Source organism: Lacerta agilis, chromosome 11 (assembly GCF_009819535.1).
Source record: "Lacerta agilis isolate rLacAgi1 chromosome 11, rLacAgi1.pri, whole genome shotgun sequence".
Lineage (NCBI taxonomy): Eukaryota > Metazoa > Chordata > Lepidosauria > Squamata > Lacertidae > Lacerta > Lacerta agilis.
The window spans coordinates 58801266-58828736 of NC_046322.1; the positions used below are offsets into that span (position 1 = coordinate 58801266).

The 27471-nt window shown below is 42.7% G+C and overlaps 1 protein-coding gene across 3 annotated transcripts in view; it reads left to right on the forward strand.

Annotated features, from left to right (window-relative positions):
* TRPM6 (transient receptor potential cation channel subfamily M member 6) overlaps positions 1-25418 on the forward strand; it is a 93845-nt gene extending 68427 nt beyond the window's left edge. For all 3 annotated transcript variants that reach the window (XM_033163828.1, XM_033163829.1, XM_033163830.1), the window contains 6 exons: positions 3-289; positions 1065-1147; positions 5059-5264; positions 12835-12886; positions 23490-23596; positions 25011-25418. In XM_033163828.1, coding sequence (XP_033019719.1) covers positions 3-289; positions 1065-1147; positions 5059-5264; positions 12835-12886; positions 23490-23596; positions 25011-25147 — 872 coding nt within the window. In that variant the 3' untranslated portion in view covers positions 25148-25418. The remainder of the gene's footprint in view (positions 1-2; positions 290-1064; positions 1148-5058; positions 5265-12834; positions 12887-23489; positions 23597-25010) is intronic.
* Positions 25419-27471: the final 2053 nt, after the last annotated feature.

Here is a 27471-nt window from a genome sequence, read left to right on the forward strand (position 1 = left end):
AGCTGGAGAAGAAGTGACCGTCTATAGACTGGAAGAGAGTTCCCCACTGAATCTTGATAAAAGCATGTCCTCCTGGTCACAGCATGGGATGGCGGCCATGATTCAGGTGTTGTCTCGGGAGGAAATGGGTGGAGGCCTAAGGAGGGCCATGAAGGTCATTTGCACCTGGTCTGAGAATGAAGTGCTGAAGTTGGGTCAAGTCTTCATTGTGAAATCTTTCCTTCCCGAAGTAGTTCAGTCATGGCAAAAGATCTTCCATGATGGCACCGTGCTCAATCTCTGCCTCAGAGTGCGTATGACTTGGCTAGAAATCTATACTGACTCCATGTGATCGTTGAACCCCTGTGAGGAATTAGTTAACAGAAGTCCTTCCTGAAGTTGAATGCCTGACTACCTGGGAGGACCCTGGTAGCATAAATGGGAAATGTCGCCATTTCTGTCCCCTTCTGTTGTACCAGAAAATGTGTTGAAATTATATCCAAACATTGCACATAAAATATATTGGACACACCAGGCTGGGACAGACCAAAAATGACAATGTAACTATAAAAGTCAATGAAACCTAATTTGCAAGCTGCCTGCACTGCTTGAGGGAGGCACTGCATAGAAGGCACCCCAAGGATGTTTTAATATCTGCTGTAGGAACTGAAGAGGTCAGACAATGGGGTGCTTTGTATCTTTGATTTATGCTAGAAAACAAACCATGGTCAGGCATTCTTAGCATTTAACAGATAAGACTGTATCTTATGTCTTAAAACTGTTTATAACTTACGTTTGTTTTCTCCATCTAAGCCACAGGTAGTGGTTAGGAGTATGATCTCTCAGCTGGAAGCCCCCAGTGCAGCTCTTTCTTCAGCCATAAAAAGAGTTACTGGGCGGCCTGCAAGCTGCAGGATCTTGCCCCAAAGTGTAAATCGGAAATAATGGGGATGATGATAATACTAGCTGTCTTATTTCAAGAGCTGTTGTAAGAACTGTTGCAATAATGTAGCTGTAGTGACTTTTGTACTATTTTTTGTTGTTGTTGAAAAACACTAAACACTATGCATTGTTGTTATTCCTAGGAAATACAGCAGCAAAGAGCTGCTCAGAAGTTGATATACACCTTCAATCAAGTGAAGCCACACACCATTCCCTACACCCCAAGGTATGGAAGCTGTTTTCAGGCATGACATGGAAGAGGTGAAACCCATCTAGGTTCTGTATAAGAAGCCTTGCTTATACACAGATGATCAGTCAATGACGAAAGTCAGTATTACCAGGCAAACAAAATCCTGCTTCAAAACTAAGACAAACAAACCAATATTTATTTTGTGAATTATTTATCAAGGTAACATACAGTTTTGCTGCACCATTCTGCCGTAAAATAGCAGGTAAGGCGACTAACAAAATAGCAGCAGCAGCAAAATAGAATATGGACTATTGTCAAAGTTGTTTATGTTGCCATAACATATATTTTCACAATTTTCTGATGGGTTGGGTAATAAACAAAGCAGTATTTGCAGCTGAGGTGTGCTTCTTTAACCCTCCACTGACAGGTAGGGTCAAATGCACTCCAACAGCATGGAAAATTCCACAGTTTTTTTGGGATAATCTTCTACAATTCCATGTTCCAGGTTGTCCTCAGGTGTGATGAGGTGTATAGTTGTTTCAGACACTCCACTCCTTAACTGAGTGATCAATCAGTGCTTTTCCTCTTAAGTTGTGTGGTCAATTCTACTCCTTTTGGATTGAATGAGGAACACAAAGAAATAGAGGCATTGACCTAAGCTCATTGGGGTGAAAGGAACCCTGCAAAACTATCTTTAAAGTTATTAGAACTCAGCAACTCTACGGATAGACCAGAACCTGTTCTGTCTATTTTGTGTGAGAAAGGAGCATAGAGAGTGAAAAAATGCCCCAGTTTTTCTCATAATCAGTGGTGGGGGGTTTTGGCACAAGAAAGAAAGAAAAGTTCCTTGGGTTCCAGCACATAATGACTACTGGTTCTCCAAATCAGTAAGTTCTGACATCAAAAAGCTCTGGTGATAACAAGTCTCACATCTTGTGAGTACCCCACAAAATCTATTTACAAACTTGAATTTTATATTTTAAAAGTCCAATTAGAAGCTTCCTTGTGATCCTGCAAAACATTTTTTTCACCCTATGATTTTGCATGAAATGAAGCTTTTGGGATCACTGACACCCCCCCGTTGTATCTGCACTTTTAACTTGGCTGGTGGTCAGACAACTCTCGATCAATGACCTTTAGATGACAATTGCTCTGTGTTCATGAAAAGGTCTTTGTAAAATGTGTTGTAGAGGGTGACCACCAGACCCTTTGGGTGCCATGTAACTGGTTTATTTCAGAAGAATCAATACAATTGTCAGCTTCAACACTGAAGTACCAGGGTAAGAGACTAGCTTTATGCTCTGCGCAAGCATATAATTTGTCCTTAGAAGCCAGCACCTTGCTAATAAAAGAAAAGGAAGGAAGACTCCCTTGTCCCATAAGTAAATAAATAAAATTGCTTGTGGTTAAATGTGGGATGGCTTCAGTGTAAATGGAAGCACACCCCCTAACTAGCAAGCATTCATTCATTCATTCATTCATTCATTCATTCATTCATTCATCCATCAGTGTATCAGAGCTCAGAACTCATTCTGCCATGAAATAAAATATAGAGGCCAGGGCACAGTTTGAAGAGAAGTAAACTTTGGACAGCTAGCCCAAAACAGCTGGTGAAGAACTAGGGAAGGCTTCTGAAAGAAAGTGGCACCTCTGGATTTAGGTGGTGGGCTGGCTAAGGCCAGACTCATCTCAGCTATTCAGCCTTTCATAGTTCTCAGCTCAGTTTCAAAGCTGTAGCAGAAAAAGAAAATCCATTTGAGTTTATGTTTTAATTTGCTGTACCATGTACTGTAGAGGCAATATATTTAAACACCCACCTGTGCAGCTCAATTTCAGATTTCTCCATCTAGCCATACTTATTTGATGAGAGATCTCATAACTTGGTTCTGAATTCTTAAAAATAAAATTTTACAATTTGTTTTACAAGCAATTTTATAGAGTATCAAGAGTAATATTGGCCTTTTCCTCATAAAAAAATCTGAACGCTTTATCAAAGTGAAAACCAGTGTTCCATTTCAGAAGAGATTTTAACCTGGTTTTTATTAGAAGAGATGAGCCTATCTGATTTTTAAGGACTTTGACTACACTTGTTTGGAGGACTGCAACTAGACCAGTCTCATCGGATGGCTCTGGTACAGAAATAGATACTTTTGTTCATGCTGTGATTGCCTTTTTGTTATAGCTTTTTATAAGCTTGATGTAAAGCATCTTGCCGTAGACAGGAGTGTCTTCATGACTCAAGGGAATTAAAAGGAACTTGGTTGTGCACAGGAGTTAAAATACAAATGTGTTCCCTTTTGACTTAAAAGAAAATGTTATTTATAGAGATTTATTGTTTTTTGTTAAATAGAAGGGCTGTGCATTTGCCTTGGATGAGGCATGATTCTGAGGCAAGAATCTCCACCTCAGAGATATTAGGACTGCCTAGAAATTCATGGCAAAGCAGGAAAGCTCTGAGACTTTGCCACCACTTCAGAGTCTTGGGAGGGCTTCTAGGATTAAACCCAATTCTGCCAAAAAGCCAAAAAAAGGTGTATAGGTGTCAGTTGATTTCCCACTTTAAGTCAATGGGAAACCCATCTGAAGTTTCAGAAAACAAGATGAGGTGACCCTCTGTTCTGAGGCAAAGTTACAGGTAGTGACTGCACTTTGGCATTTACCAGATATGCAAATTATTTTTTGTTTTCATCAAATGCAGCAAAAGAATATTTGCTGCCCTTTTTGGCTAAATAACAGATTTGATGGCTCAAACACCCCCACCCCCCACAAGTACAAGGATACTGTGAAACATGCCCAACAGATTAGCAGATGTGTTCTAGAATGTATCTCTCTGCAGGTGATACTTTTTCTGCCAGGTGTATTCTTGTCAGGTAAGTCCCATTGAACTCTGTGGGACTGACTTCTGAGTAGACATGTATAGAACTGCACCACTGGCGGAGGAATGGTAGTGCAGAGGGAGCGGACTGCCCCCATCACCACTATTCTGGTAGGATGCTGTGGCGTTCGTACAGAGCCCCCGGTCGTTTCACAGACACCACTACTTTATCCTTCCGCTGCCGCCAATTTTCTGGAAAAAACCCAGGGTTCCCTGGTGAAGTATTGAGTCTCAGTCAGGTAGAGTTAACAATGAAGATTAAAGTTTATTTCAAACACAAACAAGTTTTAAAATACATTTGAAATGCTGTCAGTCTATTCCCTCTCAGTCTTGTCCCTGTCTCTAACTCACTCTGACTCCCCTATCTCCCCCCCCAAAAAACAAACCAAACTAACTAACTGTCAAAACCTCTGGGCTGAGCCTCAAAATCAGGTAGGCTCTGCCTCTGGGCTTTCTTATTGGTCAACCTATTAACCCCTTCTCTCCCCAATACAAAAGTATCCCCAAAGAATGGGCAAACGGCACAGGTGCCATCATGGTGCCCCCCCCACGTACCGGGCGCCATGCCCCCACAGACTACGCGTCACGCCCCTAGAATGTGCGCCACGCCCTCGTGGGCAGCGTACCATGCCCCCCGGGATGTGTGCCACGTCCCCATCTGCTCTCCATCCCCAGTAGCAGAGCATGCAACTTCGCCACTGAGCTGCACTATTAATAAGTTTATATAAGTAATACATACAGGTAGATGCTGTTTTTTGTTCTTAAGAATTCTGAAATGAGCGAAGGTTTCAGGTGGGAGCAGCATCCTGGGTAACATTCACAGAATCTCAGAATAGTACAGTTAGAAGGGACCACAGGGTCATCTATCCAACCCCCTGCAATACTTTTGCCCAACGTGGGGCTCAAACCCACAACCCTGAGATTAAGAGCAACAGCAGCCCCCCCACTTCTCCCCCTGTGCCCCTGCTCTGCTAAATCTGCCCACCCCCTCATATTTGGCAATAGTGGTGTGGCTCATGGGAAGATGCTCACCACTCAGATAACTTCCTGACTGACAATATCCTTCTTTCAGGTTCCTGGAAGTCTTCTTAATATATTGCCATTCAGCCAACCAGTGGCTTACAATAGAAAAGTACATGACTGGAGAATTCCGCAAGTACAATAACAACAATGGGGACGAGATCACACCTAGCAATTTGCTGGAAGAAATGATGCTGGCTTTTTCTCACTGGACTTACGAGTATACTCGAGGAGAGCTCCTTGTATTGGATTTGCAAGGTAAGTGAGAACCAAAAATACTCTGCTGTAAAACTGAGGGAGGCCATTCAACCCTTGCGTACAACATACATGAAAGCAAGGAGTAGAGACAGGTGTAAGCTCTTCATGCTTTGATGACAGTTTCTTTTCATTGAAATTATGACAGGTAGTTTGGGGCCCAACTCTGTTTCCTTTCTGGCTCCCCTTGGATTGCCACCTTATCATTTAGATGGCTTGGTCTCTTAAAAGAATTCTCTCACAGGAAGTGATAATGGAACTCTTGTGCCTTCTACACTGCTTGAAAACTGATTTGGTTGCCACCCTCTTCCTCTGTAGGTCTGCTGCAGGGCAGAACAAGATTTCCAGTGGCCCCAGGGAGATGGATGAAGGGTTGGTAGGGGCAGAGTAGCATTAAAGAGATATGTAGCCCCTTTAAGTGATAACCTCTCAGTGCTATCTTTCTTTTAAGGAAATGTGCAGTTGTGCTCTGCTGACTTCTGCAATTGTTTTTTTTTATTAAAAAATTAGCAGGGTTATACAACACAAATGTTTCAGTAAATGTGGGCTGAGCTGTGCTAGGTTCACCTTCCCAAAGCATCACTGCCCATGTGGGAAAACAACACTTCCAAAAAGACAGATGAGCAGAGCCGTCTCATCCATAGGGGCTGGTGGCGCGGTGCGCCAGGGCGCTGGGCCCCCAACGGGCGCCCCCGCGAGCCCGTCGGCATACCGGGCGCCCCCTCCCCAACCCGCCCCCGCCCCCGCAGGTGGGCGGGCGGGCGGGCGCTCGCGCGCCGGCGGGCGGATTGCAAGCCAGCTGCCCTCGCCTCCCCAAGCCCGAGCTGGAGCGCTGGAAAGGCGCGCAAAGCCCAGCGCTGCTCCAGCGCCACGCCCCTCATCCCCCGCTCGCCCACCCCCCTCCTGAGGGCCGGCCAGAGCGGGAGGGAGGCGAGCGGAGAGGCCGATCCCTCTTCCCTCTAAGACACAGCTCTTCCCCCTGCACACAGCTGCAGTGTGCAGCTTTCCTGCCTCTGCCTCAGGGTCTTACTGCCCACCCATTTGTCTTGTGTTTTCGGTTGCTGTGTTTGCTCAGATCGCGGCTAGGAATGAATTAGCAGCCGTGTCCTTTCCCCTTCCGTTGCTCAGCGTTTGCCGCGGCAGCAACTGACAGCTGCCTCCTCCTCCTCTTCGTGCTGAGAGAGAGAGCGTGCTGGCTTGGGGGGCGGGCGATAACTTTTGCTTTCCTTTCCTCCCTCCCCTTAAACCCCGCTCCTGCATCGTCTGACCTTCCAGACCCATCCTGGGGAGTCTGGCAAAAAGTTCTAGCCGATCCCTCAGCCCGTGGGCTCCTTACTGCTTCTCCTTTGGAGCCATCTGGGTAGCAGGAGTATATGGTGGGGAGGGTGCTGGGCGGATCTTTACACCCCACACCTCATATGCTAAAGATGGTCCTGGCTGGGTTGACAACTCTGGAAAAGGGGGGGGCGCCGGAGGAATCTTTGAACCAGGGCGCTAGATAAGCTTAAGACGGCCCTGCAGATGAGTTGCATCTACAGAAAGAGTAAGCACATTCACACCTATGAAGACTGCACTCTCTTCAGTCCTTCTCACACAAAAAAGCCAGGGCTGAAATGAACTAAGTTCTGCTCAGAGTAAACCTGTTGAAGTTGATGAACCTACATAGGTCTATTCTATGAGTGACACTGGGTACAACCCTCAGATGGAAGAAGCATTGGGACAAGAAGCGTGGGGGTTAACAAATGGGCACAAAATGGGCCCTACATAAAACAGAAGGGTCCACCCCACAGGCCCATCCCACACTAAACACCCAGTGCAGACCCAGGCACAGAAGTGAATAGGGACGCTCCTGTTCAAACAGCAGCTTCACATGCAAATCACATCTCTCTCACACACACACAGGCGCTGGATTGGGACTAGTGTGTTTTAAGGGAAATATTAAGACAGTTTTGAAAAGACGAACAGCCACCTATAAAGCAGTAGCAATATAATTGTCTGTTATTGTGTCAAAGGAAATGTGTATTGGAAGATAAAGGTTTAATTTATTTACAGTGTGCAAAAGGCCTGAATTACACCGAGACACATTTTTCAAACAAAATAAACCTTCCAGTCCCCTAACCTCATTTATTGTTATCTTCACATTCAAAATTTAAGAGTCAAGTGATTTAAAACTGCCATGTGGGTGGCTTCTTTTGAAAGCTTAAGTGCATGTGAAGGTCTTTGCACAGAGCCATGGAAGACTTGTGGGGAAGTTTGTGCATATCAATAAAAGACAACAAACTCTGACATATTCAGTTCAGCTTTCAGAAAAGGTTTGGATTTCAATATCGTGATATTCTTAAAATTCATATTCAGGCCATAGTGCTCCAAGCACCCCTTTGTCCATAGCACAATATATTAGCATGCTCCTAAAAGCATAATAAGCAATTAATGTGCTATTCAGAGAGTGAAAATCACTGCTGCCTTGGTCAGTGGGGGATGGGGTGCAGATTGACTGTTGCAGTGGTTTTCTGCATGGCTCTATAGTATTACATATTGTAACCTGCTCTGGGACTGGCTGGTGAAGGTAGGTAATAAATTTAAGATTAATATATTTATTTCAAAGAATTTCAGACTGTTTAACCCCAACAGAGGCGGATTTAGGGGAGCACGACTGGTTCGGCTGCACTGGGTGCAGAGCCTGGGGGCACTGCTGGGGATGCCACAACTATGATTTACATCAGAGTGCTAGAGGTGGAAGGGTGCCAAATTTTGGCATTGCACAGAACACTGCTGAAATTTGGGACCCCAAGATCTGCCACTGTTCCTAGTAATCTCTAAGAAGTGTACAGGGCACCCAACACAATAATAGTAAAAATCAGTTGAAACTATTGTTGTGTATTCAGTGGTCTGTGTTTGACTGAGCTTGAGTCTGGACTAAGGATTCTGAGCTCCTGTGTTCTGATTCAATACATGATGTCCTATCAGAGAACATTTCAGACTTTGGGCCTCTGCCGTTGGCCCTTGAACTCTGAGTCCTGATTTGCAGCTTGGAAGTTTAGACAGCCAATCATGTTGGGAGTGGGCGTGGCCTAGGCTTTCAGGAATGTATATAAGCAGTTACTTTGCCCCTGTTTCCCAGTTATGTAGTTCAGGAAAGGTTCTTGCTGTTATCACTGTGTCTTGCCTCCTGGGAACCCACCTACACTTCAGCTATAATATCAGAATTCAATTTAAAAGCCTGCTGGAGGAGGAGGAAGAAGTATTCAGCCCACAGTGGCTGGGGAAACTCAGCCAGATGGGCAGGGTACAAATAAATTATTATTATTATTATTATTATTATTATTATTATTATTATTATTATTATTATTATTATTATTATTTAAGCACCAGACATTCAACAGCAATGGGACCTCTCTGATCTCAACTAGAAGGAAATTCCACAAAATGGGAACCACAAAATGGGAACCACAGTACAATACACAAAGCTCCATGTGGCTATGAGCTGTGCCAGTGAATTCTTGGAAAATCTGAATCTCAGCAAGAGAAGCACCACTGGACACAAATGACAGCCATTAAGTGGGAATTTCACTTCTTCACCTCTCCTCAATTTTACCTACACCCAATTTCAATTTATGCCATCATAATCTCGGAAGGTTGGAATTTAGGCAAATTGTGAAGTAGGCCCAGTGAAAAATGTTTGTCTTTTTTTTATATATATATAATTTTTATTATTTTTATACTAAACTACTACAATAATTTTTAAACAAACATTTTCATACATTTCCCATTTGGCTGTCAAGCCTTGACTTCCGTCAATCCCTTCAAATGGCTTTCTAATTTTTTAACTTAACATTATACTTCTTTAATCAACCATTGCTTACATTATCAACAAAAGAAATTCCCTTACTTTACTATCCTACTTACAATAATAATTCTACACATTCACTACAAAACTTCTTGAAACCCTATTAACGTATTCAGATGTAAATTGTCCTTTAAATAGTTCGTGAATTTTAACCAGTCTTTGATGAATTTCTGGTCCCGCTGCTCTCGGATTCTTCCCGTTAATTTATCCATTTCTGCATATTCAGTCATTTTCACTGTCCATTCCTCTTTCGTCGGTAATTCTTCTTGTTTCCATTTTTGTGCTAGAAGAATTCTAGCTGCCGCCGTTGCGTATTGGAAAAGTCTAATGTCCTTTTTTTCAATGTCTGTACCTACAATACCTAACAGAAAGGCTTCAGGTTTCTTAACAAAATTATATCTCAACATTTTTCTTAACTCATGATATATCATATCCCAGTACACTCTCACCTTTTTACATTCCCACCACATATGATAAAAAGTACCGACATTTTCTTTACATTTCCAACACTTATTGTCCGTCTTATACATCTTAGCTAGTTTAACTGGGGTGATATACCATCTATACATCATTTTCAATAAGTTTTCTTTTATTGACGTACATGCCGTAAATTTCATTCCTTCCCTCCAAAGTTTTTCCCAGTCTTCTAGCAAAATGTTATATCCAAAATCTTTTGCCCAGTGGATCATCACCGACTTCACTTCTTCCTCTTTTAAGTTCCATTCCAACAGCATTTTATACATCTTAGCAAGTACTTTAAAGTCACTATTAAGTACCTCAACTTCAAACTTTGATTTCGTCTCACTAAATCCCGTCTTTTTCATATCGCTTTTAAACATTTCATTGATTTGATGGTACTGCAACCAATTATTAACATGTTCTTTCACTTCCTCATATGATTTTAATTTCCATTTATTACCTTCTTTTTTGAGCAATGTCTCATAAGTTATCCATTTTTGACTCATATTTGTCTTTTTCATGCTGATTATTTCAATTGGGGATAACCACCATGGTGTTTTCCTTTCCAATAGATTTTTATATCTGTCCCATACTTCATAGAGGGACTTCCGGAAGATGTGGTTTCCAAAACTTCTGTGTACCTTTATCTTTTCTTGCCAAAGATATGCGTGCCATCCGAATCTGTTATCATGTCCTTCCAGGTCTAAAAGATCTGGTTTCTTCAGATTTATCCATTCCTTTATCCAACATAGACAAGCTGCTTCATAGTATAGCTTCAAATCCGGTAAGGAAAAACCTCCTCTTTCCTTACTATCTGTCAATAGCTTAAATCTTATCCGGGGTTTTTTCCTCTGCCAGATAAATCTTGAAATTTTCTTTTGCCATTCTCTGAAAACAGCTGTCCCTTTTATTATTGGTATTGTTTGAAACAAAAATAACATTCTCGGTAGCACGCTCATTTTTACTGCTGAAATTCTTCCCAATAAAGAGAATTTCATCCTTTCCCACACTTCCAGGTCTCTCTTAATTTTATTCCATGTTAGTTCATAGTTGTCTTGATACAGATTAATATTCTTAGGTGTTATCCATATTCCCAAGTATTTAACTTTCTTTGTCACTTCAATTTGTACTTGTTGTTGCAGTTCCTGTGCTTCTCCATTTTTCATATTCTTAACCAAAATTTTAGTCTTTTTCCTATTAAGTTTAAATCCTGCGATTTGTCCAAATTCTTCCATCTCCTCTAATACTGCGTTCGCGCTTTCTAAAGGTTCTTCTACTGTCAGTACCAAGTCATCGGCATAGGCTTTCACTTTATGTTGAGTCTTTCCGATTGTAATTCCTTTTATTCTTTCTGATTGCCTTATCGTCTTCAAAAGGACTTCCAGGACCGAGATGAATAATAGCGGTGAAAGTGGACATCCTTGTCTTGTTCCCTTCTCAATCTCTATACTTTCAGTTAGCGTATTATTTACAATTATTTTTGCTCTTTGCTGTGAATATATTGCCTTGATACTTCTTATAAATTTTTCTCCCATATCCATTGCTTCAAAGTTCTTTACCATGAACTCCCACGAAATATTATCAAAGGCCTTTTCCGCATCCACAAAAATCATAGCGGCTTGCTTCTCATTCCTGACAGTCAGATATTCAATAATATTAATTATATTTCTTACGTTATCTTTTAACTGTCTGCCTGGTAAGAAGCCCGCCTGGTCTTCATGAATTATCTCTTTCAATATATTCTTCATTCTATTTGCTAATATACTAGCAAAAATCTTATAGTCATTGTTCAATAGCGAAATTGGCCTATAATTCTTGATTTGGAGCAAGTCTGAATCAGGTTTTGGTATCAATGTTATGTACGCATCCTTCCAAGTGTCTGGTATTTCCGCTTTCTCTAAAATATTATTCATCACTTCCTTGAAGGGTTCAAGTAGAATGTCTCTAAATTTTTTGTAATATCTTGCCGTGAATCCATCCGGTCCTGGAGCCTTCCCACTTTTCAAATTTTTAATTGCTTTGGTAATCTCCTCCTTTTCAATTTTTTGATTTAATCGGTTCTTCATTTCTGTCGTTATCTTCCGCACCTCTTTTCCATTCAAATATTTCACAATTTTATTAATATCTTGATTTCCAGATTTTTTATATAGTTGTCTGTAATATTTTGCGAAACCTTTTCTTATCTCTGACGGACTTTCAACTTCTTTATCCTCAATTTGTATTTTGTTTATTGTATTTTGTTCTTTTCTCTTCTTAATTTGCCAAGCTAGCCACTTTCCTGGTTTATTTGCATGTTCAAAGGATCTCTGTTTCATCCATTTTATTTTCCATTCCACTTCCTGATTTACAATCATTGAGAATTGGTTTTGTAATATCTTAATATTTTGGTTTGCTTTTGAAAAATGTTTGTCATTAGCTTCTTAGATAAGCCTAGTCTTGTACTGGAGATTCTATAAATATGTGTATATATTGGTGTGTGTGTGTGTGTGTGTGTGTGTGTATCCATCTGATAACAACACAGCTGCAAAGTATTCATATGCACAGATGGGTTTGTAAGGAACCAGATATACACATAATAGACACAAAATGCAATTATTTTGATCCAGGATGGCAAAGTTGAATTAATCAGTAGTGTAAGTTTGAGCACACAAGATCACCCCCCCCCCCGATCCAATAGCTGTGGTTTGCGAATGGAAATCCAAGAGCACATGTGCAGCTCTGCACTCAGCTAGACAGCTGCAAATAAAATGTTTTAAAGTGTGTTTTAAGTGCAATGTACAATGTGACACTAGACGGCATTGGCGAGCCTTACAGGAAATTCAATGTAGTTTTAAAAATGCTTTTTAAAAAAGCATTTTCAAAACAGTTTTTATATGTGTGTAGATTCCACCTCTGTCTCTTTCAGTATCACAGAAGTCTCAATGCACACCAAAGGGATGCATTTCTTGAACTCAATTTTTCCTGACATTGATATATAGTTCTTGCTCACATATATTTCAGGTGTCCATTTGTATCTACAAAACACTTTAGATTTATGTTGTTGTGGTGGTGGTGGTGGTGTTGCATTAAAATTGGAAAAAGAATAAAAATTAGCTTCAAAAATGAAATGATCATGCAACATTTGTTGTAATGTTGTTTTTTCAGTTTCTGCCCTATAAAGTGGAAGATTAGATAGCTGTAAAATGATTGCATAGGCTACAGTTTCAAAAATGATTTTTTAAAAATGCAGTTTCCTTCTAATATACTTGGTAAATTTGACTTCTACAGGGGTTGGAGAGAATCTTACAGACCCATCTGTTATTAAACCTGAAGACAAGCAGTGAGTATCTAGTGTCACTTTATCATACCAAATGTGACATCTTTCATGTGATTCAATTAATATTCCATATTAGCTGTGATGTGCATATGCATATTTGTCACACTGCTGACAGGGGCACTGTTTGTGTTTTTGCTATCATTGCAGTTAACTGCTTGTATATTTTTAATGGACTTAATAGAATACTGTAATGCCCTGTACTTGCAACTAAGCTTAAAGGCCACTGGAAAAACTTCATATAATGTCAATGCAGATGCTTACCTACTGGAAAACATTGGCTACAGGCTGGGCGCATGTAGTATCTATATTGAATTATCAGACCTGGTTTTCCAGTTCTACTGCAAATAAAGTTGAAAGCGCTAATTTTAATATACAGTGTCTTGGAGGATTACTTAGGTCTTGCTTACCTTAGAATGCTTTCACATATATCTTCATGATCTGAATGACAGTGCAAGACAGATTTGAAAAGTTGGATGTGGAGCTATAAGCTCCAGGAGTCATGGACACCTTTTGTTTTGAAACTAGATATTTAATGTCTTCACATTCATAGGTCAGGCTTGTCAAAACAGGACCCCAAAACTCTTAGAATGGTGAAACTCAGAATAGTTCCAAGAATGAAGTGGTGTCTAATCTGAGCTTCGATGACACTGGTTTAAAGGAGTTATTTGTTGAGTAACTCCAGGTTATTGCCCCAAATTGTTTCTAGACTGACAAAAATGGGACAATCTTGCCTCAGGCTGACTAAGAAAGGTCAGCTATTTGGCTGCAGTGGCGTATGGAGCCGCTTGGCCTCCCAGTGGCGGGGTGCTGCTCCATAGCATGCATGCATCGTGCGTCGTGACGTCACGATGCATGCGCACTATGGAGCGCAGTCCGCCTGGGCTGCCACTCGCGAGCAGCAGCAAGGGTGGGGTGCCAGGTGGTGGGGCTTGACTTGGGAGTTGTGGGGGGTGGCGCCGAGTGTCACCCCCCCTCCAGGGTGGCACACGGGTTGGACCGCCCCCAAAGCCCCCTTGCTCCGCCCCTGGCTGGCTAGGCTTCCCCCTGTGTGGGTGGGCAGGGGGCACGGCACAGCCCTGTGAATCCTCAGTGTTCCACCCCTGCCCAGTAGTGGCAGTGAGGGTTGGGCTGGCACAGCGGGTTTTCTTTACCCCCTGTGCCCAGCCCCTGGTCCTGCCTGGGGCATGTGTGTACGCACACACACCCAGGCGCCAGTGAAGGACGCAATGGGAATCTACTTGTGTGACTGACTAGCCTGACATAAGGACAAAGAAGCAACCAGCACTTAGTTTTGCAAAGAAAATGTATTCATGTTTAAATATCCTTGGAAGCCATGCCTTTTGTCATTATGTGTGCAGGATGCCATGGGTTATTCAGCTGCAAAGGAAGGGCTCTCTGTACATTCTCAAGGCCATCTCTGTATGATACTATCCCTGATTCAAAACAAGAGTGGCCTTGCTCCAAGTTCTGTGCTTAGGTATTCTACCATTCCTCCTATACTCTCTGCTCCACCCACCCTTCTTCTCTGTTAGAATGCTTTCCTGGTAGTAATTTTCCATATAAGGGTTGAAGTGATTGGCCAAAGCATCAGTTAAGAAAAGCATTTGGGTAATTACACTTGAGTAAATCCACGGAGAGGAGTAATCACGTCAATCCCCACTGCTTGTAAAAATTCAGTCGGAGATGCTAGTTTCTTTAATGCATGGTGTCTCTGAAAGTTTACAACCAGTCTGGGAATTGTCCCACAATACTTTATCCGGGGAAAAGTTCTAGTTGCAAAAGGACTGTCTAGGTTGTGCCCAAATCTTTGGTCAGAGAATTCAAAAGCTTGCTTATCCCTATATTAACAAAATATATTTTATAAAAGATTTGAACCTTAAATACCTTGTACCTCTTTGTCCCGTTTTGCTTGTTTGCAAAATTCTCTGTTTCTGGAGACAGTGATTATATGAGAAGGCAAACGAGAATTTGCTTTCCCCATTTACTGTTTTAACATATAGAAATAAAATGCACTTACTATGGGCAGCATTTTTTAGTACATCCTCTTATATGAGATCTAGAGGGTTAATTACATTCTCAAGAATAATGGTGAGTTAAGTAATACTGCTATTTAATGAGCATTGATCCTAGGTGCCAAATTGCAGAAATATATTAAGTGAGGATGCAAATAAATGCAATGTATTGCCCTGTGTTTTTATTGTGGTTATTGTAATTCTGGATGTTGCATAGAATCACTATTACTGTATTCTGGCAATGATCTGAAATCTTCAGTCGCCAGTGCTTTACTTACCTAAGAAATGTCTGTCCAGTTTGTGTGTAGCTAAATCAAACAGATGAGACACTTTGTTTATCCTGGGAGTGCATTTTTAAATACAGTACAATTCATCTGTAGTCTTCCCTTTTCTAAATAAGTATAGAATGAATTTAGTGGTTATGCTTTCTTAGACTCGATAGTAAGAAGGGTAACTGTGCAGCACAACATGTGCTGATGTTTTGTACTACAAGTTCTGGCCCATATCTCTCACAACAGATGGTTCTACCAGAGAGGGGCTTCATTGTTGTTTTGTGTAGGAGACGTTTTCTTCAGCTCCATTCCAGACTACATGGTCCAGACCACACAAATACATACTAGTTGATAGCAGGTCCTGTTGATTTATGTGAATAAATTGAGTCATGTGCTACAACAGAAGAAAACAAAATACATTTCAGAGTAAAGAATGCTTGCAGTACCAGGCAGTGTGTGGCATATTCTCAAGATCAAGGGATGTGGGTGGCGCTGTGCACTGAGCTGGTTGGGCTTGCCAATTGGAAGGTTGATGGTTCAAATCCACGCGAAGGGGTGAGCTCCTGTTGCTCTGTCCCAGCTCCTGCCAACCAAGCAGTTTGAAAGCGTACCAGTGCAAGTAGATAAATACCGGTAGGTACTACTGCCATGGGAAGGTAAACAGTGTTTCCATGTGCTCTGGCATTCATCACAGTGTCCCATTGTGCCAGAAGCAGTTTAGTCGTGGTGGCCACATGACCTGGAAAGCTGTCTGTGGATGAACACTGGCTCCCTTGGCCTGAAAGTGAGATAAGCCCTGCAACCCTATAGTTGCCTTTGACTAGAGTTAACTGTCCAGGGGTCCTTTACCTTTCCTTTATCTTATTCTCAAGATCAGCCTTAGGTCTTATTAGTTAAGTTAGTTCTCATTTTTATTCAGGAAACAAACAAGAAATATGTAATCACAAACTAATGTGTGCATGTAATGTACATTTTCCATGTAATATACATAATCTGAGGGTGGTTTTCATAAAAAACATAACCCTGAATAACGGCTAGGTTATCACACTACTGAATTTTCTAAATTTTGTTGGTGAACTGCTGTTTCTCAATGAAGCAGAGCAGAGGCCCTGAGTTTCACTCAACGGGGGGGGGGGCTGTTGTGCGTGTGTGATGTCACACATGTGCCGTGCATATGTGATGCCATGCGCATTGTGATGTTGCGCAACTGTCACAGACCTCCCAAGTGCTGGTTTGGTGTATCTTGATGCTACATGGCCCAGGGCAGCCTCCAGCCAGGCTCTGCCAGGCTGTGCGGCATTTCCCCACACTGCGCGGGCAGGACAACCTACAGCCAGGCCGCACAGCACCTCCCAAGGTGGCAGAGGACAGCAGACAATAGTAGGAGGGAGGGGGAGGGCAGGCAAGGAAGGGCTCAGCCTCCTCTGTCCCTCCATTGCTCAGCCCTATCCCAGCAGACACTGGGGGGCTGAAGATGCCTCATCCCTGTAGAGTTGGCATCTGTGAAACAGAAATAAGGTACATTGCAGACCCACTCACCTTGGCTGGATTGGTCCAGGATTCAAATGGTTAGATGCAGCGGTGGAGCAAGTCAATCGGTTGCTTGGGGTGGCGCTAGCTAGGGCAGGACACTCTGCAGGGTCTCCGAGGAGTCTGCCTGCCTCCTCCCACTCAGCTACCTTACAGCTGAGGTGGAGGCGCGGGCGGACCGTTTGGGCAGCGCGGAGCCTGCGGGCACCCAAGCCACCACATCACTCCCAGGAGAGTCGCGTGGCTCGGGTGCGCTGCAGGCCCTGCGGTGAGTGCTGCCCAGCATTTTGTCACCCACCCAAGTGGTGACACACGGGGCGACCACCCCCTTCCTCTGCCCCTGCATAGGGACCAGGTGACCCTGACAGGTAATCATTATAACTTACTCCAGAACAAATTTTGAGAAACCAAAGGATGAAGTGAGCAAGTTGATTGAGATGGAGAACAATGACACCAGGAGTTATCAGGAAAGTAGTGGCCTAGGCTGGATACGCAGGTCAAAGATTACTACGTCCAAGGTTACGTTATGAAACTGTTGACTTTTACAAATGTGTAATGTATTATTATTATTATTTTACAGTATGGATTATTGACACAGAGAGCACCATCCTTATAGATAACAATTTTGCCGTGTTGTACAGGGAAATCTGTTCCTAAATAACTGTAGTGGTGTTTGCACAGAGCCCCCCGGTCGTTCCACGGACTATTGACCCTGCTTATCTCTTCCACTGCCACCAACCAGGTTTCCCCGGTAATATATTCAGACTCAGTCAGGTTGCAACGTATTAACAAAGATTCCAGTTTAATGTGAACGCAAACAAGTTTTAAATACTTTGAGATTCACTCTCTCTGTCTCCCCTCTGTCTCTAACTCACTCTGACTCCTATGCCTCCCACCCACAAGAAACCAACCGAAGCAACTGCCTCTCTATTTCCAACTGCTTTTCCCCAACTGTCTAAACCTCTGGCTAAGCCTTTTAAAAACAGGCTCCACCTCTGGGCTTTTCTATTGGTCTACCTATTAACCCTTTCTCTCCCCCTGTACAGACATTTCCAAAAGAACGGGCAAACACCACATCTGTGGTCTTCTGTCAAAGTCATTCCCAGCTGTAAATCACTGTGGGAAAGCTGTAAGGAGCAGAATTGTATTTATGGCAGCAATAAAATAAAATAAGACCTGGTGCAGTTTGGCAGAAAATGGAACCCAACCTTCTGGATGCCTAAAAAACTGAAATGTTTACAGGACTCTTAAGAATATCATGGATCCGTTCAAAATTATAGTTTGTACACGGCTTTTTTTCAGCCACAACTAGCTGGGTCTCAGTTCTGGCACCTCTCAGGTGGGCACTGTTGCAATTGTAAGAGAACAAGGAAGGCGTTCAGGTGCTCCAGCACCAATCTTTCTAGAAAAATAGCACAGCATTTGTACCTTCGGGCCCATTCCACTGTCATGTTTGGTGTTCAGAAGCAGCAGGAGTTTTTGAAGTAATCCTGTAAGCAGGGCCAGTTTGGGTGAGGGGTTGCAGGGGGGCATATGGCCTGGTGCACAACCTCAAAGTGGGCCTCAGATTAAGTCCCTTCTTATATTTTTTTGGTATCTGATTGTTCTCTCAACTTGTTTCTACCTGCAGCAGACCAAAATGTGACACCCACTTTCAGAGCTGCAAACTTAAGCAAATGAGAGATGTGATATGGTAAAAGACATGATTCTCTTCTTTGTTCGCAGATATTTCATCATATTTAATTACACCTCACTTCTTTGGTGTGTGACGCGATTTTGTTTTGTGTTCCATCATTTTTAATTTTTTATTCTGCCTAAAGCTGGAAGTGGCCTAGGTCTCTCTGGACCACTGACACCGGGTGTCCCTGATCATTGTTCTTGCTGGCCAGGGCTGGGAGCAGCACACAGGCACTCAAGGGCTTGGCCAGTATTCTCTGTAAAATGGACTGCAAACACACACACACACACACACAGCAAGCATGCCCCAGAACCTTTTGCGATTTGCAGTGTTTCTGAAATGCAGAAAATTTGAAAAGCAATATAGACAGTCGAGTCTGCAACGAAATAAGCACTCCAGCATGTGTGTAATGAGATAGCATTCTTTTTATTGCTAAAAGAGATATAGCATAAAATAAATATCTAAATATAACATTTTAAAATTTTCATTTATTCTCCCTATTTATAGTTAACCCTATGTTGTAAGCATCCCAGGGTGGGATACAGAAGCATTCAGTTAAAAAGAAAAAATCAAACAGAATATGCATAAGAAAAGATAAAAACCAACAAATTTGATAATAAATATATACAACGTTCCATGCTACCATTTTTAAAAAGCCAGTCACAGGACTGGAACCATTCCTTAGCCACATTCCTAATGAGTCTGGCATGGTTTCCATTTTAATATAACTTTGATATCTCTGCCAAATAGTGGTTTTTTCTTCACACTCAAGTGTCACAGAAGAGTAATACTGCCTGCACTTCACCCTCAGCTTTGGGCTTTCAGGATCTGTAACACTTTCTGGGTCGTTTACAAAATTTTCCTTGGAAGTGTTTATTTCACCCATTTTGCAGAAGTATTTTCCACCCAGAACCAGCGTTCCACTTAAGAGCTGTGAAGCTGCAGCTATAAACCCCACGTAGATAGAAATAACAACACATTGTTCTGTTGGAATGGGAGGCATTCCCAAAGCCTCAGGAAGCTGAATTCCTTTGTTGGTTAATATAGAATGCAGATTCCACGAAATGGAAATAAGTACAAATGTACCTGCTGCCAAGTCCATAATTGCTCCAATGGAAAAGAAGGTAGCGTTGAAATCATGATGTTTTCCAGGCTTGAAGATGTTATAAAGCGCAAAGGCCATACAAAAAACGGTCACTGCATTGGCAATTGAGGCCAATGGCAAGGATGATTTCAGAGGGTAGGGACTCCTCATCGTTTAATGGTACGCATATGATGTTGATTTTCTTCATTGTAATTCTGCGCACGGAACAGCACTCCAGATCCCACAATGCCAGATTTGTTGCTGCACATGATGTTCTCAACCTGCCACACTCTCCATTCAAGGTTGGCAGATGTGGAGCAGATGCTCATTATGCACCCCATAAGAGCCAAGACAAAGGCAACCCAGTTGCACGCAGGATACCCTGCACAACAGCCGGACCGGGAAGGAGCCATAATGCGCCTGGGGTGGAGCTTTGGTACTGGGAAGGCTGGCGATAGAAGTTCATGCTGGAGAAAAGCACAGGCAAAAGATAACCGTTAGATACTTAGGCACAGTATCATATGGACATCTAAAGTTTGAGCAAATAGTGATGTGCAGCTAAAGCAATGCCATCATTCTAGGGCAAATTCTGCATTTCCCACCTTGAGACGTAGGAATGGAAAAGACTGCTGTACCTGCAATCGTAAGTGCCAGGAATCAGACTTCCCCAGGGGTGAAGAAATTGCACAACCGCACATAAACCCTTTTGTTGTATGGACCCCCTTCATGCAGATAATTGGGCTCTTGTCTTGTACACTCCTCCTCTGCATTCCTATGCTCCACTCCCTTCCCTCTCCATTGTTAAAAGCCTACCAAGTGGCTCTCAGACAGGACAAAAGGAAATAAAAGTCGATTTGTTCTTATCTGGGAAAACACTGCTATGTTGGTGGGGAACTGAGGAGTGCTGCATATGTACACCTAACATGAGATCGGTTCTTCAACCTGTCTCTGGTATGCAAGGGCTTTTTCCAGGGCTTTCTCCTCATGACCTAAGAAGACCCGAGAAGAGTGAAGCTGGTCTGAGTTCTGTATCAACTGCCCCTTGGAGTTCTGAGGCAGTTAGAATGCAGCTTGCTTTGAATGCTCGGAACAACACAAATCATAACTCCAGGGTACTGGTCGTATTCCAGCTGAACTATTTAAAATCCTAAAAGATGATGCTGTTAAGGTGCTACACTCAATATGCCAACAAGTTTGGAAAACTCAGCAGTGGCCAGAGGATTGGAGAAGATCAGTTTACATCCCAATCCCAAAGAAGGGCAGTGCCAAAGAATGCTCTAACTACCGCACAATTGCACTCATTTCACACTCTAGCAAGCTTATGCTTAAAATTCTACAAGGCTGGCTTAAGCAGTACGTGGACCGAGAACTCCCAGAAGTGCAAGCTGGATTTCGAAGGGGCAGAGGAACCAGAGACCAAATTGCAAACATGCGCTGGATTATGGAGAAAGCTAGAGAGTTCCAGAAAAACATCTACTTCTGCTTCATTGACTACGCAAAAGCATTTGACTGTGTCGACCACAGCAAACTATGGCAAGTTCTTAAAGAAATGGGAGTGCCGGATCACCTCATTTGCCTCCTGAGAAATCTCTATGTGGGACAAGAAGCTACAGTTAGAACTGGATATGGAACAACTGATTGGTTCAAAATTGGGAAAGGAGTACGACAAGGCTGTATATTGTCTCCCTGCTTTTTTAACTTATATGCAGAATTCATCATGCGAAAGGCTGGGCTGGATGAATCCCAAACCGGAATTAAGATTGCCGGAAAAAATATCAACAACCTCAGATATGCTGATGATACAACCTTGATGGCAGAAAGTGAGGAGGAATTGAAGAACCTTTTAATGAGGGTGAAAGAGGAAAGCGCAAAATATGGTCTGAAGCTCAACATCAAAAAAACTAAGATCATGGCCACTGGTCCCATCACCTCCTGGCAAATAGAAGGGGAAGAAATGGAGGCAGTGAGAGATTTCACTTTCTTGGGTTCCATGATCACTGCAGATGGTGACAGCAGTCACGAAATTAGAAGACGCCTGCTTCTTGGGAGAAAAGCAATGACAAACCTAGACAGCATCTTAAAAAGCAAAGACATCACCTTGCCAACAAAGGTCCGTATAGTTAAAGCTATGGTTTTCCCAGTAGTAATGTACGGAAGTGAGAGCTGGACCATCAAGAAGGCTGATCGCCGAAGAATTGATGCTTTTGAATTATGGTGCTGGAGGAGACTCTTGAGAGTCCCATGGACTGCAAAAAGATCAAACCTTTCTCAAGGAAATCGGCCCTGAGTGCTCACTAGAAGGACAGATCCTGAAGTTGAGGCTCTAGTACTTTGGCCACCTCATGAGAAGAGAAGACTCCCTGGAAAAGACCCTGATGTTGGGAAAGATGGAGGGCACAAGGAGAAGGGGACGACAAAGGATGAGATGGTTGGACAGTATTCTCGAAGCTACTAACATGAGTTTGGCCAAACTGCGGGAGGCAGTGAATGATAGGCGTGCCTGGCGTGCTCTGGTCCATGGGGTCACGAAGAGTCGGACACGACTGAACGACTGAACAACAACAACTGGTCGTTTGGAGCATTTGGCAAAGATTGGATACAAAATGTGGAAATAAACACCCCAGCTGCCAGTTCCAAAGGGATGAGAGAGCAAGATTTGAAATAAAATACACAAATAAACAAATATTTGGTTGTTTCCATTGGGTTTGAACACCACTTTGAATTACAGCAACTTTATTCAGTAGTACTGATGGATCTGACTAGTCCAGTAGACCTTTTCTAAAAATGAAAAGCTTTCTAAAAACTCTAAAGGGACAGGCCAGTATTATCTCCATATTACAGTCTGGCAGAGGCATGGAGACATCTGGTACTGTGAAATAATTTCTTGCTTAAGTTAGGGCCACTTTGTAAATTCATGAAGAGGGGGATCTTTGAATCAGAGGTTTCCCAGCTCATTGGTTGCTTTCCTGGTCACCCAAATATCAATTCTCCCTACAGTCACAGTGTTGGTCCCCAGGTAGATGACTCTTTTGAGATTCACTGATCTTCATGTGCTATGGACTCATAATATTTGTTTGTAGATTTATCAGTCTTCTAGGGAGGCTTTTTCTGAACATGCTCATGGGTATTCCTTCCCTTATAAAATGTGGGACTGAAAATATCCAGCAATCCCAATCTTGTTCCAAATGTGGCTGGTGTTAGGTGGTGCTTATTTCCCAACTAAAGTCGTATGTGCTTTGCTATGGTTGCCTTGGAGGGAAAGCCCCCTCATTCTGCAACAAGAACAGAATAAGGAACTGCTTAGTTGGAGATGACTAAGCCCAGTGCCACCAACAGCGGCGGAGCAAGCTGATAGGTTGCCTGGGGCAGCGCACGTGCCCTGCACCCAGGGCCAGGGCCAGCCAGGGCAGGACGCTCCGCAGGGCCTCCAAGGAGTCTGCCTGTCTCCTCCCACTCAGCCGCCCTACTGCTGGGGGGAGGAGGGAGGCAGCGAGTGGACTGTTTGGGGCAGTATGGAGCCTGTGGGCGCCCAAGCCACCACGTCACTCCCAGGAGAGACGCGTGGCTTGGATGTGCTGCAGGCCCCACGGTGAGTGCTGACCGGCATTTTGTCACCCTCCTCAGTGGTGACACCTGAGGCGACCTGCCCCCACCGCACCCCCATCCTCCGCCCCTGGTTAGATGGTGGGAAAGCCTGCCATTAAAAGCAGCCGGCCTGGGAGATCTGAGCCAGCCACGACAGGCGGCAACCTGTAACTGGGCAAGCAGCCATTATATATCTATATCAGGGTGGGGAACCTGTGACCCCCCCAGATGTTGCTGGACTCCAGTTCCCATCTCCCCATCCAGCATAGCCAATACTAGGGGTGCCAGAATTTGCAATCTAGCAGCACCTGGGGAGTTGAGCCTCGTATTTTAAAGCTTTTTAGTTTAAACAAACTGCTATCATACCACTGCTTTGCTTTGCAGTATTTTGGGAAATAGATAAAAACACAGGCTAAAAATTCATTTGTAATGTTGTTTCTTCCAGATCTAGAGGGATGGTATTTGGACCAGCAAACCTTGGAGAAGAAGCAATCAAAAACTTCATTTCAAATCATTGCTGCAACTCTTGTTGTAGGAAACTCAGACTTCCTGGTAAGCAATAGAAAAGCTCTGCATTTTGCTAGCTCCAGGCGCCATGAATCCGTGGGTGGTGGAGCCCAAGCATGGTGAAATTGCAATAAACACAGCACAACTACTTTGGATTTAAACATGCCATGACTTCATTGATTAGAAATGTCAACAAGTTATGGTGCAGGTACTGAGTGTGAATCCTGAATCAACCAACCCATCTGCTGGTTGATTATTTTGCAAGGTTAACCAAGGTTACATATCGCCCTGTGATACACACCAAATCAGGGCAACACAGCCCGATATCACCATGGTGGCGCTGTGGTGGCCATTACAGAAACAAACAGTCTGGAGAACAGCTGTCTCTGAGTCCAGGATGGATGGCGAATTATGCTCATCTGTTGCCTAAATTCTGGCCTCTTCCTAGCTTCTGATCTCCTAGTTCTCAGACCCTGTACCTGCAAGCACTTTTCACATGCTTGGAGATGGGAAAAGGCAATAATAATTGCTGTGATTGCACTTCTGTATGCTCACTATGCCCTGCTTGACATGTCACATTAAAACATAGTTTATTTTAAAGTTGTCTCTTAAGGCAGTGAGCACCATGCTTGAGCGCCCAACTCCCTCTGCTCCTTCCTAGCACTTTCTCCTTCAGGGAGGGAACAAACTAGAGGCTGACTTCACGTTATGTGTGAACCAGCATGCAGTTTGTTTTGGCCAAACAAACCACAGTCAGAAAGTCAAGTTTTGTTCTCAACTTCCAATCATGAATTGCTTGGGAGAAACTGGGTTTTTTCTAAAAGAGGAAGGTATGGAGATGCAGTAATTGCTTAGCAAGATGGAGCAACCAACCCAAGAACTCAACTCACTTTTTCTCTTTGTGATCACTGAGCATAATCCATAAACATCTGTTGATTTTTATACAGGATGACATTTTTTAATGATGCAAACAAATGTCAAATACTTATTGAACACATACCACGGGGTGTCTTATAAATCTTCTATGTTCATAAGGATTTTACAAATTATTATTTTTCTTAAGCTGGTCCATCAGCCATTACCCCATTACTTTGCTACCCACAACTTGGTCAGCCCAACTCTCCCCTCGTCTCTATTTCCCTTCTGAATCCTCTACCTCTTATTCTGTTTCTTGGGTGCATCAGGAGTTCACAACAAAGCCCATTCCTGACGAGGGGTCAGTTTGAGCCCAGGCACACAGCAGAAGGCACAGAAGGTTTAAAAGCAGAAAAGGCGTTATGTTTGCTGAGTGATTGGCTTACCTTTCACCTCTTTGAAACCAGGACTTGTGTAGTGGGACTTGGGAAAGACAATAATATAAGCGTGGTTTCTTTCCTGTTCTCTACCATGTAATGGATCGATTTAACACTTTGTATATGCCAAGGAATTATGATCAGAGTTTTCACTGTTTTCTCCACAGATCTGAAAAGGAACGACTACACACCTGGGAGGTTCAATCCAGCTTTTGAAGCTGAAACGGAAGCAATGGCAGCAGCAGGAGATGCGGCTCTTAACAATAGCAATGATGAGCCTTTGGAATATTGCACTCGATTGTGATGTAAGGGATTGGCAGGCAGGGCTTGCCTTTTGAGCATCTGAATGATGCCCTTTATTGAATTTGCCTCGAGGGACAAACAATAGGTGCTCAGATATGCCCATTGTCCATACATTTATACGCCAAGGAAATGAAAGCCATTTACATGCATGCCAGTGTGTGAACAAATATCCTATTGAAAATGGAACCTCTTTAGATACTGACTTCAGGGCACTTCTGTTTATAGATTGTGCCAAAATTATCCATTGAAGTCAATGGAGTTGTTGAGATTTATTCAATTTATTTATGTTTTAGAAATGTTGCTGATAATAACAGTTTGGAGGAGAATGATGAGAAAATGAGTGGGAGAGATTTGAAAAATGGAAATTTCCCCAGAAGGAACTGCTTGATTTTCTCTCCCCCCCCCCCCAACTGAGAACTTGTATTTCTGGTGAAACCACTGCAAATCCCAAAAGCCATGCAGGTTCCCCCAGCTGTCGTAACTTCTACGGCACACACACACAAATTTTGTGAGCACTACCTTGTGCTTGAGTACTGTAAAGTAGTAGCTACAAAACTATGGATATCTTTGAGGGAAGATATCTTAATATCTTACATTTCCCACCAGAAATTCCCATGGTCAGGAATTCCTCATCTGCTTTCCATTCTATGCCTATGAATCCCCTGTGAGGATGACCTCTTCTGCAAATGGTCTGATCTCCTTCCTCTGAATATTTCTCAAGCAGGGCTGTGCTTAACAGGTACTTTCCTCCTCAAACATTTTATAAGGACACAAACAGTTTCTCTTTGGGATGGAACTTCACTTGAATGGCACAGAATGAATAAGGGACCTGGAAATGAAAAGCTAAGCTGGAAAGGATGCTGTACCGGCATCTCCCCCCCTTCCCCCCCTCTCTCTTCTCTCTCTCTCTCTCTCTCTCTCTCTCTCTCTCACACACACACACACACACACACACACACACACAGTACCAGCACCTATTTTTTTCTAGAAAAAAGCACTGGTCACTATCAAGTGTGGAAGCAATAATATTGTGTTGCAGAATACGAGCCAGTTTCTCTATATTCTTCACAATACAAATTGCACTTAACTTTAAAGGAAGAATGAGGATGACCACAAACCTGGTAGCAAAACAGCAAGTAAATCTCATAGGAGAGATTTACTATCTTAGAGATTTATTATCTCAGGGTTCTGCATCACAGCTGCTTTTTGTAGAATGCTTCCACACCTCACAATTTAAGATGTATCAGTAGTCTGATACAGAGTTTAATCACCCACAATCCACACATTGAGGCAAAGACAATCAGATATGCAGCTGAATCTTGCTTCAGTACTGATGAGGAGACAACATCCTACACATTACTGGTAGGCAGTAGGCTAACTTAGATAGCCCAGGGCTCCTGAGACAAACCTCAGTCTGCCTAAGAGCAGAGCCAGCCAATGCAGTTTCTCATTGGGTATACTAGTAGTAGAGAAGGTTTTCTGCCAACATTCTCACTGTGTTGCAAGCAGTGCTACATTGCGCCCTAGGAAATGCTATTTGTATTTATGATACAATAATCTTTATTGTCATTGTCCCATACAGAACAACAAAACTGAAAAATCTACATTTAAGAAGCTTCTGCACATTCATGAATCCTGATCAATCTGTATATTTATAAATAAATACATTATTACAAATCTAGCACAACACTCTTAATTCTCTGTCCTCCAATAGAAACGTCTTCTAAATATCAAATCCCTTGGGAAATGTAACATGTAAAATGAATATTATAAGAGCTCTGTACACTTCTCACATGGCATTTGCAAGGTGGATTTGCACGAGTGCCATTTTACGGATCCTCTTCACAATGTCTTGGACTATAATAACAATCCAAATAAACATGTTGGGTTTTGAGCTCGTGACTGAGACATGAACAATCAACACCCTTTTGCATAACAAATATGGATGGAAGAAATACATGAATATTTGACTGACATTTAAAAAAAAAACAGTGATAAAAGATGGTTCCAGAAAGTGACAATATTTAAAACAAGATAAAAACAACATGCAAACTGAAACCTGACATGCAACAGCATGAAACTGAGTGTATTGGGAAGTTTTTAATTTGTGACTCTGTATTGTATTTTGATATTTGTTGGAGGCCGCCCAGAGTGGCTGGGGAGACCCGGCCAGATGGGCGGGGTATAAATAATAAATTATTATTATTATATTATAGTAAGTGTACAATGTGCATTGTTGCCTTCAGAAACTGACATAATCTTTGCAAGGTTTCTGAGAGAGGTCCTTCCCAGTCCTACCTAAAGATGCCAGGGTTGAATCTGGGG